Source organism: Hemicordylus capensis, chromosome 4 (genome assembly GCF_027244095.1).
Source record: "Hemicordylus capensis ecotype Gifberg chromosome 4, rHemCap1.1.pri, whole genome shotgun sequence".
NCBI lineage: Eukaryota > Metazoa > Chordata > Lepidosauria > Squamata > Cordylidae > Hemicordylus > Hemicordylus capensis.
The window spans coordinates 316,687,444-316,703,731 of NC_069660.1; the positions used below are offsets into that span (position 1 = coordinate 316,687,444).

General features: G+C 45.9%; 1 protein-coding gene across 15 annotated transcripts in view; it reads left to right on the forward strand.

The window, feature by feature from the left end:
• The window catches only part of ADGRB1 (adhesion G protein-coupled receptor B1), a 464,876-nt gene that overhangs the window by 266,389 nt on the left and 182,199 nt on the right, over positions 1–16,288 (forward strand). For all 15 annotated transcript variants that reach the window (XM_053246405.1, XM_053246412.1, XM_053246399.1 and 12 more), the window contains 4 exons: positions 1,087–1,230; positions 4,576–4,651; positions 12,181–12,283; positions 14,462–14,505. In XM_053246405.1, coding sequence (XP_053102380.1) covers positions 1,087–1,230; positions 4,576–4,651; positions 12,181–12,283; positions 14,462–14,505 — 367 coding nt within the window. The remainder of the gene's footprint in view (positions 1–1,086; positions 1,231–4,575; positions 4,652–12,180; positions 12,284–14,461; positions 14,506–16,288) is intronic.

Here is a 16,288-nt window from a genome sequence, read left to right on the forward strand (position 1 = left end):
AGAATCCATCTATTCCAGCATCCTTGACCAAGAGTAGCCAATCAGATGCCTCTGGGAAGCCCACCAGCAAGGCATGAAGACAAGAACCCTTTCCTCTTGGTAATTCTAGAAACTGATATTCAGGGACAATCTGCCTCTGAATTTAGAGATTCTTTTCTATTAGTACCATAATGAGTACTAGCCTCTAATCCCTCCTCCAAACATTTGTCTAACCCTTATAATATTTAAAGCCATCTAACCTGGTGGCCATCACCCCATTTTGTGTCTACAACAGTTAATGAACTGTCACATCTATGCACCTCAATCTAGCATCGTACCACCCTGATTTCTAAACTGACTGTCATTCCTTTTCCCAAACTGAGATTCTGAACATTGCAGTACAGACCAATATTTAATCATTCACTATTTCACTGAAGAAACTTCTGATCTTTTCCCAATATTGGAAATATTGGGAAATAGCTGCTAGAATTCTAGCAGCCCAAAGTTCTTTTAATTAGGCACCAGGAGGTTAAATGTCGATCAACATAACAATGCTTAAAAGCAACATATATACATGGTAAATTACTTCAGACTGCCATGTTATGACCACTTTCTTGGGAGCAAGCCCCACTGAACTCAATGGGACCTATTTCTCAGTAGGCATGCATGGGATTGTCCTATACCCTTAACATGTTTAGTCCACCTCTTCCAGATAACCCAATACCACAGAAACACGGAATCATGGCTCCAACAATTCCATTAATAAATCAAAACTAATCTAAAATGTCTGAGTCTATGAACACATCCACCATCTCTGCACCACACACCTGCTCTTGTGTCTCTGCATCACCAACAATGAGGGAATACTTAAGGATAATGGTGTAACTAACACAATATTGTTACTATTGTGAAAGGGTATATATGCCCTGTGGAACAGGTGGTTACCAGTTTGATTCCTGAACTCCTTGTCTGTCTCTCTTCTGTGGTATCTGGAATATGGCTGCCATATTGCTTCATTGCTTTAAGTAGCCATCGTGCTCATGGAAAACTCACCAGGCATATTGGAGTGGGCTTGATTTCCCCCTTTTGTCTCTCTCTCTGCTACAGTCCTCGGCATTCAGAAGCTTCCTGCCAATGCAGCTAAGGATATCAGCTTTCCTATGAAAGGCTGGCGGGGCATGGTGGATTGGGCCCGCACTGCAGATGATAAGGTCACAGTATCCAAGAGCATTCTTTCTACAGGGGTTTCAGGTAAGGGGAGTGGGGCAATTAAAAGCAGAATTGGTCCTCTTATGAAGTACATCACCCCTACAAGGAACGGACTAAATTAATGACTTGGAAAAGAATATTCGCCAATGCATTAATTACAACTGAGGGAAATATTTTAGGAAATTATTTTATCCGTTCTATTAATGCATTGGCAATAATTCCTAAGCATTCCTGTGGGAAATATGGAGGCCAAGTAGGCTCTTAAAAAACAAGAATTTCTTATATTTGCAATCTCTGTTGAATTTTTTTTTTAAAAGATCTTCACCCAGTTCACATGACCATGCATACCCAGGTCAAAGGCTGTACCCAGGTATATATGGGGTGACTAAGTGCTGTCACAAGTTTCAACATGTGGGACCAACATGTTTTCCTTTTAGCCCTCCCACCATTTGGAGTGTCTGTTTCTCATAAACGCAAACACACCAGTTCCCAGTTGTGGTTGGTGCAGAACATAGATCAGGTCAAATCTACACTCTGGTACAAAGCTTATAGTGAGGCAATTCTCATGATCAGCCAAAAGCAGGCTAAGGGAGTCTAGCCCGCTTTTGGGCAATCGTGTGCTGCAACGGGAGCCATGCAGCTCCCGGCAGCTAACCACCCTAAATATCCCTCCCCACCTCTTTTTGCTTGTGTGTTGCCATGATGCATAAAGACACACGAGTAGACCTCCCGAGCTCAGAGGTCTCTCCAGAATGCCGCCCGCGCTTGCGCAGGGCATCCTGGAACTTCTGGGGGCTGTGTGGCCTCCGATCCCCACAGCCCCCACTGATTCCATGATGGAGCAGGTGGTCATGTGGGTGGCCGATCCAGCTGCCCAGGGCTGCAGGCTTAGCCCGCTCTCCCCACAGACCCAACTTAAGTTCTTCTCACTGATCATGAGAAGATGTCGTAAATCTGTTGGCACAGCTGATCCGACAGGATTTGCGATCCCTCCAGCTCCACTTCCGCGAGTCACGATGGAAATTCTATAGATAAGAGTAGCAGCTTAGCTGCATGAACCAAAGCAAAAAAAAAAGACTCTCAAAGATAAAGTAGTATAAGCTGAAATAAAGTCCCTTAAAACTAAACTAGGTACCCTCCTCTACGATAACTGAAATAAAGGAGCAAGGAAGAAACAGAACAAGGACAGGCTGAAACAAGAAAGGTTGAACAATTAAAGTACGAGGAACACTGTGGAAAACAACATTGCTGACAGTACTGACTTATGAACAGCATCTGCTTGATATAGGGCTTGAGATAACTGGCAGCCAATCAGGCTGTCCTGACTCAGCATTTCTATTCCCTCTCCTGTGAGATCTTATGCCTGCGTGTCTCCCACTGAGCCTTTCTCTTGAGACGTCTTCTTAACACAGGTGAAATTCCAGCTTCCTCCTGATCAGTCTCCTCAGCCCTCATCCCTGCCAGCTGTTCAGATTCACCTGTCTGCTTCAGTTCCACCTCAGCTTCAGAGTCTGTTCTCACAGCCAGGTCTTCCTGCTGTGTTTCTGAACCTGCTCTCCCAACCAAGTTCTCCCGCTGCTCCTCTGACTCACAAGTCTGAGCCATGACAGAAGAGCTTCAGTGTGTTCTTGGGCAAGTCACACCCTCTCAACCTAACCTACTTCACAGGGTTGTTGTAAGGATCAAACGGGTAGAGAGATCCAAGTATACCATTCTGAGCTTTTGGAGACTGGGTGGGATAATACAAACATAATACTTTGTTTTGAGTTTTGAAGTGGTAGGTGCAGAAAGTCCCAATCTAGTGGCCGTTTATATTGTAAGTATTATTAGGTAATCAAATAACATGGTAATCAAATAACATGCATTATTAGGTAATCAAATAACATGGAACTCTAAACAGAAAAGCAGATATTTCTGAAAAGTTCTCTGCTCTGTGAAGTTAGGGGGCACCCATGCCCCTCAGCTCCTCAGAGGAAGAGTGATATATAAATGTTTTATTAAATAATTCCCGGCCTGCATTTTCATAGGGTGACCCCTGGTTCTAGTGTTGTGAGAGAGGGATAAAAATTTCTCTCTGTCCACGCTCTCTACTCCATGCATGATTTTATACACCTCAATCATGTCTCCCCATAGTGAGTCACCTCTTTTTCCAAACCAAAAAGCCCCAGATGTTGTAGCCATGCCTCATAAGGAAGGTGCTCCAGGCCTCTGATCATCTCAGTTACCCTCTTCTGCACCTTTTCCAGTTCTACAATGCCCTCCTTAAGATATGTTGACCAGAACTGCATGAAGTAATCCAAATGTGGCCGCACCATAGATTTGTATAAGGGCATTATATTATTAGCACATCCCTATTAAAACATTTGCTTTCAGTCCTTGTATTGTCACCCATAATGATTCTGTGGAGGACGCTTGTCCTAGGTTTTCTAGGTTGTTGGATTTTATCCCTTCTTTAATCTACGGTGCTACTCCACTCCCAATCCTCCCCTCCCTGTCCTTTATGTAGAGTTTGTATCTGGGAATAACAGTGTCCCTCTGGTTCTCACTGTTCCACCAGGTGTCCGTTATGCCCAATATATCTATGTTTTCATTAGCAACCAAGCACTCCAGTTCATCCATCTTGCCTCAGAGGCTTCTGGCATTGTAGTATAAACACCTATACATGCGTCTCTTACGCTTTTACTTGGCGTTGGCATGTGCTATCCCCTTCACTGTCGTTTGACCTTTTTGACCAGCTGTCATGGGTTTCCATCTGGTCTGCTCCTGGTTCTACTCTGCCCCCTTCTGAAACATTTGCACCCTTGCACCTTAGGGGATAACCCAGTTCCTGTCAGCAACCCCCCCGCCATCCAGCATCATTTTAAAAGCTACTCTGTGACCTTTTTTATTTAAAGCGGCAGCAGTCTTGTTCCATCTTGGGTCAAGTGGAGCCCGTCCCTTTTGTACAGGCTTTGCTTGCCCCAAAATATATCCCAGTGCCTAACAAATCTAAACACCTCCTCCCAGCACCACTGTCTCAACCACACATTGAAATCCCTCAGCTCTGCCTGTCTCGCTGGCCCTGCATGTGGAACAGGTAGCACTTCAGAGAATGCTACCCTGGGGGTCCTGGACTTCAATAAGCTACCCAGCAGCCTCAATTGGGCTTCCAAGTCCTCTCAACTGTATTTCCCAATATTGTTGATGTTGACGTGCACCATGTGTGAAAGTGGCCTGGGGAAGATGGGAGCTGTAGTACAACAACCTCTGGAGCCTCGTGTTTGAAAAACTCAGGCCTGACAGCTCTCTCACTCCTTGCTTTGGACCCTGAGCCTTTCAGTGTCACTGCATTTTGCTTCTTCCACATTTATTCTTCTTTTTCCTGACTGCCTTGTTGCTTCTTCACAGAGACCGATGACTCCGCTGTCTTCGTGGTGGGAACTGTGCTGTACCGCAACCTGGGTGGGATCCTCTCCCTTCAGAGGTAAGGCTGGTACGTCTGTCTGTGAACAGCGTGAGAGCCAGCATGGTGTCGTGGCTAGAGTGCTGGACTAGGACCAGGAGACCTGAGTTCAAATCCCCATTCAGCCATGAGACTTGCTGGGTGACTCTGGGCCAGTCACTTCTCTCTCAGCCAAGCCTACTTCACAGGGTTGTTGTGAAAGAGAAACTCAAGTATGTAGTACACTGCTCTGGGCTCCTTGGAAGAAGAGTGGGATATAAATGTAACAACAACAACAGGACTGGAAATGTGTAACCCAGAGGAGGGTCGTGGATAGGCTTAACGCTTGGCTGCACATATTTTGGCTTCCAGAAATGGTTCTTGAGCACAGAGTATAATTGCTAGGCAAGACAAATGCTCCCTCCTATTCCCTTCACTTGGAGCGGGCAGGGGAACCTACACATCTCTCAGCATGCCTAGATCTGGGAACATGCATTGCCACCAGACAGTAGCTAAAATGCAACCAGGAAGTGATTTGCAACAGAGAAGCAGCTGGTGAGAGGCAGGTGCTTAACCCTTCCCCAGCGGCTCTCCCTCCATTTTCCTCTCCATTGCTCTTTTCCCTCCAGTTGGAGTTCTCAATGCTGACATCCAGATTTTTAAAAAAACACTGGTGCTCCATCACTGAATGAATGCTCCAGGGGTGGAGGATTTTTGCCAAAGTCCCCTTCCCTCTGAAGCCAACAGTAACTGCTGTGTGCTGGCAATGGGAGTTCATCCTTCATCTGGGTATTGGCCAATGTGTGTTGGCCAACAGACAGGAGAGCTGGTCTTGTGGTAGCAAGCATGGCTTGCCCCCTTAGCTAAGCAGGGTCTGCCCTGGTTGTATATGAATGGGAGGCTTGATGTGTGAGCACTGTAAGATATTCCCCTCAGGGGATGGAGCTGCTCTGAGAGGGGCAGAAGGTCGCAAGTTCCCACCCTGGCAGCATCTCCAAGATAAGGCTGAGAGAGATCCTTGCCTGCAACCTTGGAGAAGCCGCTACCAGTCTGGGTAGACAATACTGATCTAGATGGACCAATGGTCTGACTCGGTATATGGCAGCTTCCTATGTTCCTATGTGTTTGTTTCTTCACATGGAAAAATCACTTGGTGGAGGGAGTGTTAGGGGGAAAGCAGAAAATTTGTGGTGGAAAGACTTAAGCACCCCTCCTGCCCACCCCTTCTCCACTGCGAATGCTCTCCTGGGTGCCTGTGAAATTATCTTATGTTCTTACCCTGAGTGGTTAGACCAGAGTTCCTTGAGCTGGATGCCTCTGAGTTCTCCTGAAAAGTCTTCTTGGATAGACCTGAACTGCAGTGACATGAAGGCAGCTACTTGGTAGGTCTAGTGCTTTGGACAAAGACAGCAGGATAAATGTGCATGCAGTAGTTCAGAGCTGCCTTCATTTGCTTTTCTTGCTGTGCCCTTGAACAGGAAACATGATGCACCATTAAGGGGAGTGCACATGTGGCTGGCAAGGGCGAGACAGAGCAGTATTGCGCTCTCTCTCTCTCACTCTCTCTCTCTCTCTCTCTCTCTCTCTGGTTTTGAACATAAAACACTATGTGTAATTAAACCAATTGCTCGCAAGGCAAGCTATAGTGATTCATTTCAGAGCACATTTGCTACTGTATGAGGAATTTGATGCCCAGTTGTGGATAAAATAGATGTGATAGGCAGCAAAGGTTTGGCATTTCTTTGTGAAAACAAAGCAGTGCTCACATTTACAAATAAATGTACTGAACACACAATGCTAGCATGTGGAAAGGCATAATACTTTGCAGAAATGAAGATCAGGTTTGGCACACCCCACAGGGCAGGGGCTTCTCCCCAGTTCCCCATCCATAGGGTTTCTCTTGCACTCTATGGCCTCCCCTCTCCCTAGAGAGGCCTCATGCCATAGGCTTTCCCGGTGCTGCCGCATTGATGCTTAGGCAGTCCTGCAGTGCGTTCTGGCTTCTGCCGGACCAGCTTTGGGCTTTGGGGGCTCAGCGCTCTGTGTTGATAACAAAGAGGTTTCCTTTCCCCTTTTCGCTTTCCCTGCCTCTCCCCCTCTCTCAGAGGCAGAGGCTGGTACCGAGGCAGCAAATTAAGCCTCTGGCGCCTCTGAAATCCGTTCTGCACTGATTAGCCTGAGAGCGCTTCCCGTCAATGCTGGGCCCTCTCTTCTCGCCAGTTATCATTTTAAGCACCTAAAGATTGAGAACTGGCAGGAGCAAAGAGGCCAGGCCGGCGTTTGCAGATGGCTTAGTGAGCACACCGGCACTGCTCTCTGATCATGCCCACCATGCGATGACCCTGGCAAGGCAGCTCCAGTGATCCCCAAGTGAACGTGCGGATTAAACCAGCGAGCTTGAGCTGCCGCCACCATCTCCAATAAGAAGGAACTTTGCATCATTTAAAAAGTGGGTTTAAGACATTTATAAGCCGCCTGTTGAGATCTCATCCCACCCCCAAGGGGGCAGTTCCACATCAAAGGCTCCGGGGCTGGCTGGGAAGCATGCAACAGCAAACACAGCATCAACTGGAAGTCAATTAACAATGTCCATTTTATTTAAGTACAGAGAGTAGTGATTCCCTTCACTCTGCCGCAGACCTGGCCCTTGTTGCCGGCCGGGGATTGGTGCTGGCACTGCCTCTGTCACGGCAAGTGCCTTTGATCCTCTGCCTGAGGCCAGGCAGCAAGAAGGAAGCTGCCATATACCGAGTCAGACCCTTGGTCCATCTAGCCAGGGGCGTAGCAAGGCTGGAGTGGGCCCAGAGACAAGATTTTAAAATGGGACCCCCCTCACTGAAGCTCAGCTCATGCAGTAAAGAAATCTTAAATGAGGCTGAATAGCCTCATTTGGTAACAAATTTTGTTACCAATGCCCAAAATGTTACATTTTGGTAACAAAAAGCATAGTAAAACTTTTATATATATCCTATGTGCCACAATAGAACATCATCCTAAATTATTTTTTAAAAGAGTTTTGTACATTGTGGATGCTGCAAGTCATTTCATGGTACTAGAGAAAGACCTGCCGTTCTGGTAGCTCCAGGTCTTAACACTCCCATCCATTTCGGAGGATGAATACAACTGAAGGAAGCCCGGGCGCGTGTGCGGCTGGGGGAGTCAGTCATGTGACTTGCTTCTGGGCCCCCCCCAAGGTAGTGGCCCCCCAAAAAACTGTCTCCCCCTGCCCTAATATAGTTATACCCCTGCATCTAGCTCAGTATTGTCTGCACAGACTGGCAGCAGCTTCTCCAAAGTTGCAGGCAGGAATCTCTCTCAGCCCTATCTTGGAGATGCTGCCAGGGAGGGAACTTGGAACCTCGATGTTCTTCCCAGAGCAGCTCCATCCCCTAAGGGGAATATCTTCCAGTGCTCACACCTCTAGTTTCCCTTTCATATGCAACCAGGGTGGACTCTGCATAGCAAAGGAGACAATGTATGCCTTGCCATGAGACCAGCTCTCTTCCCATAAGACCCTCCCCACTTTCATCCAACTGGCAATTTCCCTCTGGAGCCAGTCACTGGGTTCATCCTCCACTGTTCCCTTGTGCCGCTCCAGACTCCCCCTCTGGGGCCGCAGCCTTCCCCGCCCCTCTGGGGAGTTCACAGATATTTTTATTTATTTATTTATTTTTGTACTCCCTCCCTCCGGGGGTCTTCTCCAAGGCCGGGGGGGGCGGTGTCCCTGGATGTTTCCATTTCCCCCACTGGCCCCCATTATGGCTTAAATTACCCAGTTTGGGTGGTCTTTGGCTCTTTCTGGGTCTTCCCTCCATTGCGGTGGCCATTTGGGAGGCCCCTGCATGGCTGGGTAAGTACAAAAATAAATAATATTTTTTAAAAATCACCAACCCCACAAACCTGAACCGAAATGGGGGGGGTTTGAGGGGGACAAAACTGCACTGCCCCGATCTGAGTACGGTTCAGACTCAAACCAAACCGGGCCAGCTGGTTTCATGCACACCCCTATTTTATGGGCACTAGAATGTATGTCTCTGTTTCCAGCTGGGATCTGTCAGGATCCTGCCCCGCGTGAGTTGATGCTGCAACTTGGTCCTCAGAGGAAGGGCAGCAGGGAGTGGAACAGGGAGGTGGATGCGAACAAGGAATTGCTCCTCCAGGCTCCACAGCGCAGCCGTGTATTGTCAGGGCAACATGATGGAGGGCACAGGTAGGTGAGGTCTTGCGAGACCTCAAGTTTGGACCTGAGGCTTGCTCGAGCAAGCACATGAGTGTCAAAACTGCCAGCACGTCTTTGAGGCAGGGAGACTGAGGAGGCCGAGAATGGTTTGCCCCAGCTTAGGATGCTTGCAAAGGGGAATCCAGGAAGGATTCCCCTTTACAAGCATTGGGGGAATTCTAAGAATTTGAAAAAAGGGTAGGTGGGTGGGTGGGCAGGAGGTCACCTTACTGGCAGTGGTGCGATGTGGCAGCAGTGGGGGGCTGATGCTCCTCTCGACCCCATTGGCGTTCCCCACGATTAGCGTGGACTGGCAGGGGACCCACTGGCCCGCGCTGACGGGGAGCACTGGCGGGACCTAGGGGAGCCACTGCCGAGGAGCCAAACCACCACAGTGGCAGGTAAGGTGCCCTCCCACCCACCCCACCTGCCCTTTTCCAAACTCTTAGGGTTCTCCTGACAATTGAAAAGGGGAATCTTTACCAGATTCCCCTTTAAAAGATTCCCAAACCTGACCCAACCAGTCAACCTGGTTCTAGGGCACAAACTGAACCACTGACCAGTTCTCACACACTGGCTTGCAAACTGGGCAGTTTGGTTTGAGTCCAGTTTGGACTCGAACCGAATTGCCCAGAGTAGTTCCATAAACACCCCTAGTTTCTGGTTCCTACATTTCCTCAGGGTGTGGGTCAGCTCCCAGCTTCTAGCTGCTCTCCATGGGACCCCTCCCACCTGGGTGGGCTCTGAGATGATTTCTTCATCATCACCACACAAAGGCCGTGGGCATAGAGATGGTCTCAGGGATCAGCAGGCATTTCTTCTTGGCAGCTGTCAACAATGTTGACCCCTGACAGTGTACACAGCAATTGCAATCACGGGGTCCATTGGTCCCCACTTTTGTCAGGGTGTGCACTTCACCAAACAAGAATGGAAATTAACTTGGAGCTCTTTATCTCTTTGTTTACTTATGGGCATCAAAATGACATTTCCCTCACAGCATGATGTGGGGAAATTAGGGAAATCTGACTTATTTTTGGTCTATTCTTGGGTTTATAGATCACTGAGAATTCTCTTGGGCCCAGTATTCAGTAACCATTCAAATTGCTTCTAATCTGGGGAAGGGGAGTCCCCCTTCACAATGGCTTCTTGGTTTTTGTACATCTTTTATTGATCTTCTTAAACTTCTTATATAAATAATATCTGCACATATCTGATAACCTTTTACAGAGCAGTTCTTCTTCTAACTGGAATGAAATAATTGTGTCCACAGTCCTCTAGATCAGGGCATTCCCAACCTGCAGTTCCCAGATGTTAGACTACAACTCCCATTGCCTTCGGCCACTATGGCTGGGAATAACAGGAGCTGTTGTCAAACAGAATCTGGGACCCAAGACTGGGAATCCCTGCTGTAGTAGAGAGCTGCTCTTGTGGTAGCAAGCATGACTTGTCCCCTTAGCTAAGCAGGGTCTGCCCTGGTTGCATATGAATGGGAGACTTGAGGTATGAGCACTGGAAGATATTCCCCTCAGGGGATGGAGCCACACAAGGAAGAGCATCTAAGTTCCAAGTTCCCTCCCTGGCAGCACCTCCAAGATGGGGCTGAGAGAGATTCCTGCCTGCAAGCTTGGAGAAGCTGCTGCCAGTCTGTGCAGACAATACTGAGCAAGATGGACCTATGGTCTGACTCAGTATATGACAGCTTCCTATGTGCCTAATGAAGGTGTAGTTGGAAGGCTGAGAATGATAAATTGAAGGACCAATGCCACCTCCCATAGGAGCCTACCGGTGAATTAAGAGAATCATTGAAGGCCCTATTCCAGGCATCCCTACCTTCAGAAATGAGGCAGCAGGGGACAGGGCATTTAGAAACATTGATAACTCCCTCTTTTATCATTTAGGCACCTAATGCTGCAGTGGGGAAATGACTTTCCTAGCAAGCATAAGGTTGCCGGTTCAAATCCCCACTAGTATGTTCCCCAGACTATTGGAAACACATATAATGGGCAGCAGTGATATAGGATGATGCTGGAAGGCATAATCATATCACACTGCATGGGAGGAGGCAATGGTAAATCTCTCCTGTATTCTACCAGACAACCACAAGGCTCTGTGGGTGCCAGGAGTCGAAACTGACTCAACAGCACACTTTACCTTTAATGGATGCTAGTTGGGTTCTCTTGAGCTTTTGGTTAATAGCACCATGGTTTGTGAATAGCTGTATGCATATGCAGAGAGACGGTCTTCTGTTTCTTCCACTTCTGATCTGTGTGCACCTATGTGTTTATGTTATGAATCTTTATTTTTTATTTCATTTATTAATCAGATTTGTACACCACCCCAAACCTTCATCTCTGGGTGGTTAACAATAGCATAAAACAAGTTAAAATATATACAAAAACTTAAAACAATTTAACAATTTAAAAATCACCTGCAAATTAAAACCTTAAAATGTTAAAGGCTTGGGTGAAGAGGTGGGTTTTCAAATGCTTTTTAAAAAAATGTCAGAGATGGGGAGGATCGTATCTCAGTAGGGAGTGCATTCCACAGACTCGTGGCAGCAACTGAGAAAGCCCGTCCCTGTGTGGCCACCAGCCGAGCTGGCGGCAACTGGAGACGGATCTCTCTGGACAACCTCAATGGGTGGTGGGGCTCATAATGAAGAAGACATTCTCTTAGATACCCAGGGCCTAAGCCATTTAGGGCTTTATAAGTTATAACCAGCACTTTGTATCTTGCCTGGAAACCTACTGGCAGCCAATGTAACTCCATCAGTAAAGGAGTGATGTGGTCTTTCCGAGATGACCCAGAGACCAACCTGGCCGCCGCATTCTGTACCAACTGAAGCTTCTGGACTATGTACAAAGGCAGCCCCACATAGAGCACATTGCAGAAGTCAAGACTGGAGGTTACCAACAGATGTACCACTGTTTTGATGTCATTGATCTTGAGAAATGGGCACAGTGGGCGTATCAGCCAAAGCTCATAGAATGCCCCTCTGGCCACCTCTTCAACCTGGGACACCAGGGAGAGGTGTGGGTCCAGAAGTACTCCCAGACTGCAAACCTGTTCCTTTTGAGGAAATGTGACCCCCGTCCAGAACAGGGAGACCAAAATCGTCACTGGAGTTCTGATCCTGCACAATAAGGACCACCGTCTTAGATTTGGTTTTAATGTTTTTATTTTTCATGTATTGGTTTCAAAGTGTTCCATATGGATTGTAACTATGCTTCCTGAAGCATATTTTGTGCACATACCTAAGGAAATAAATCAGTAGGATTTTTGGTCCACCCCCATTTCAGGTTCCGTTCTTTTCTTTTTCCTTTACACATGATGTTATTTTCTTTCTCCTCAGGAACACCACGGTCTTAAATTCCAGAGTCATCTCAGTGACCGTGAAACCCGCTCCCCGGTCGCTCCTCACTGCACTGGAGATTGAGTTCTCCCACTTGTACAATGTAAGTGCCTGTTGCCTTGTGGCTGTTACTCTGGAAGGGGAAACAACCAAACTTCAATTTTTCTAACATCGAAATTTCACTGACACAGAAGAGACATGGAATCCCAGAGTGACAAAATTGATGAGAGAGAGGGAAGGAGGATCAATTACATTTGCCTTTTATAACTGCACTGATCATTTACATTTTTTACAATTGCAATTATATTTATTGCAATTGCAATTATGCATTTTGAGAGCTTGAATTTTGGGGGCCTCAATTTGAAAATAGAATATAGTGTTTTGTTTTTATTGTAAAATACTCATAGGAAATAATTTGGAGGAATTTGCACATAGAGATGATAATGATAGAACTTTCTAGAGGTGGTATACTGTATAAGAAATTTGTAATAAATAAATAAACTTGAGGGCTCGAGGGCTGTTCCAAATTTAATATGTGCAGGTATTTGTACACACACACACACACACACACACACACACACACACACATCTTTTTGTAAATGCACACAAACCATTTTGTGTGATTGATTATACATGTGTTTTTTCTAAAAGTGAACTGGAGCTTAGACAAATTCATCAAGGACAGGTCTATCAATGGCTACTAGTCTGGTGGCTATAGGACACCTCCAGCCTCAGAGACAGGATGCCTCTAAATACCAGTTGCAGGGGAGCAACAGCAGGAGAGAGGGCATGCCCTCACCTCCTGCTTGAGGGTTTCTCAGCGGCATCTGGTGGGCCACTGTGTGAAACAGGAGGTTGGACTAGATGGGCCTTGGGCCTGACCCAGCAGGGCTGTTCTTATGTTCTTACAAGCCCCCTCAAATGTAGGGTACAAATTTCATGCACTGCTATACATTATTTTATCACAATGTGCAAATAGCTGCATTTGTGTGTAGATAAACAGCCTATGTACCCTGTCTGCTAACTGTACATGCCTTCCCATGATGTGTGAATAGCCCTAAGCTATGGACTGCAATCAGGCACACAGTTCTGTACTCCTAACTCTGACTAGAGCAATGGGAAATATCCACTCATAGCTATACTCTGTGTTTTAAGAGCCAGCTTGCTAGGGGTGGTGGATTCTCCTCTTCTGCAGAATGTTGGTAGAGATGAAGGAATGCCTTCCACAAGGGGTGGTGTTTTAACCACCACTTTGCTGCATCCATATTGGATTGCAGAGCCTTGCTGTGCTTCAGGAATTTGGATGCTGCTGGGCCACTAGAACCAAATATGGGTAAAGAAAGGGACTTTGAGGATGCAGCAAGGAGGGGTCAAGGCAAAGAGGGAAACATAAGTCTACCTCCCTTTGCCTGCCTTAGAGGTCTTCCTTGTCTTCCGATGTGGACCAAGAACCTAATGGTTCCACCCCAGCAGTCCCCATGGTTTTAGTACAGAATTTGCACACTGCCACCCAGTTGTAATCAGTTACTGATGTCATTATGATGTGGCCTCCATGCACCAAATAAAAATGTTGAAAATTACTAGCAAGATGATCCCAGCAGTAGTTTCCTATATTTAGAAAACCCCATCCTCTTCTTTAAGCATGTTTTCAGTGGTATGAGGATATTGTAGCCACTACACATTTTACCTGTGAGAGTGGATAAAGGAACAGATTTTCTGCAGGAAATGATGTGGAATCTTTGGAGAAAGATTTCTAGAGGAAGTTACTCCAGCATTGTTATAAGGCAGGGGTTCTCAAGCTTGGGTACCCAGACGTTGTACCCTCATGATATGTACCCTCATATCATGCCAACCATAATGACCATTGGCCATTGTGCCAATGTGCCATTGGCCACTGTGGCTGGGGATGATAGGAGTTATAGTCCAACAACATCTGGGGATCGAAGTTTGAATACTCCTGTTTTAGGGGAATGGTTTTGATCTGGGACATCAAGCCAGCTCAAGAAAGCAGTTATGGTCCAGAATTCTGGGAATAGTGCATCAGCAAGAGACACACTATTTCTTAAGAGGATAATTAGAGTTGTGACCAAATTTTTGCCTAAATAGAAAATCAATGCTAATTTGTGAGCAAAACATCTGAGGAAATAGAAGGCAAAGCAAACGTGTCCACAAAAGAAGCAAATTTCCCACTAAGAATAAGTTAAACCCATGAAACCTGCCTTAAAAAGGTCCCTCAGTCACACCAATTCTCATCTCCTTTTCTGTTTTCTCTTGCTGGCAGGCAACTACCAACCAGACCTGTATCCTCTGGGATGAAGCTGATGTGTAAGTCCAGTGGCTTTGTGGTTTGTTCCATTATATTTTCATTGAGGTTTATTGTGGTGGGGAGGGACACGTATTGGGGTGGGTGTCTTTGGGGCAGATGACAAAACACATTGTGCCGCTTTCTGATGTCATTCACCTTCTTCCAGTTTTCTCGCTCTCTTGGGATAAATGCTTGCAAAGTTTCCCATTCTAGATTTCTACCCAGATGTTGAAGTTCAAAAGGACCTTGTCTGATTTGAGGAACAGCACGAGTGGGTTAGCAACCCACCTTTCTTCAGCTTTGCACTGTGTTTAGACTGTGTCTAAACACTTTAGACTGTGTTTAGCTGCTATTGAATGCTCAGAGTGCTACATGTTTGTACATGCATTTTTTTTCTTCCTATTATTGTGTACGTTGACACATATATGCATTGATTAAAACCCATATTCTGACATTACGTTGTACATGCATACAGGTGTCTGTACAAATATGCATGCTGTTGTGTGAATGTGCAGGTGTGCATCTTAAAGGTGAACCTGAGTGCAGGTCCCCTCAAAAGCAGGGTACAGATAGGAAATTTAATACTGTACATGTGTTAAACAAAATATTTGCATAATGATATGTGTGTGTGCAGCTCTGTATATGCTTCCACAGTATACAAATTGTATGTGCATTGAACAGAATGTGGGGATAGGGCTTAAGACATGCTACAAAAATGACTCTTGATGTGGCTGCATAATCCTATGAAGAATCTTCTTTTGTGCTGATTTAATCAAAGCAGACATGGAGGCAGCACCAAAGAGAATCCTGATACTGTTATGGATCCCAATAAGATTGCTGCTTGCATTATGTGTTGATAGGTGTGCATATGCTAACCCGCTAGCATATGTTCCCTTGCTAACTGAGCAAAGATGCATCTTTTTAAACTGGTGATTCTCTTTATTTAGCAAGGGGAGAGCAACTGGCCCTATCCATCCCCAGCACAGCAATATGTAAACCGCTTTGGTGACTTTTGTTGAAAGGCAGTATATAAATATGCAGTGTGTGTGTGTGTGTGTGTGCGCGCACACATGCATGTGTGCGCGCTCCGATGTGTTTTCCACATAGGCACATGAAACTGCAGCAATCTGTCCATGTGCCAGATCAGAAGTTAATTTTAGAAAAATTCCAAATTAAATCAGAATGGGAGCAGAGCGAAACATTAGTAATAAATGGATATATACAATGTTTTTAAAGTGCACATAGAACAACATTGATTTTTTAAAAAAAATTGTTTTCAAATATTTACCTCTCACCTTTCCTGCCCAATGCATCCCAAGGCTATATTAATAATATAGATTTAATCTATAATACAGATTAAAACATAATCAATAGAAAACAAAATATGGGGGGGGGTGGATAAAGACCAGTAGAAAACATGGCAAGCAGAAAGCAGTAACCAATCCCTGTACAGAAAAACCCCAGATACCAGCAGCCAGATGTGATCACCAGTGATGTGATCACACAATGGAAAAGCCACAATTTAACCACCACCCCACCCCAACAAATCAGAGTAGAGGCCTTGTAGGCCTCAAAGAGGAAGGCATGATACTGACACGATAGAGGGTGAACACACCAAAGACCTGAAATCGACTGTGGATTCCTGCGGCTTGGATACATCACATTAAACTGTGTTTGAAGGCACATCAAGTATCCACTGACTATGGGGTGGCTATTCCCCATGGAATATGTCGGTGGGGAATAGAAGAAGTAATGTTGGCAAGTCAGCAGGCCATTACAGGGGAAGGTAAATCAGAAATCTTC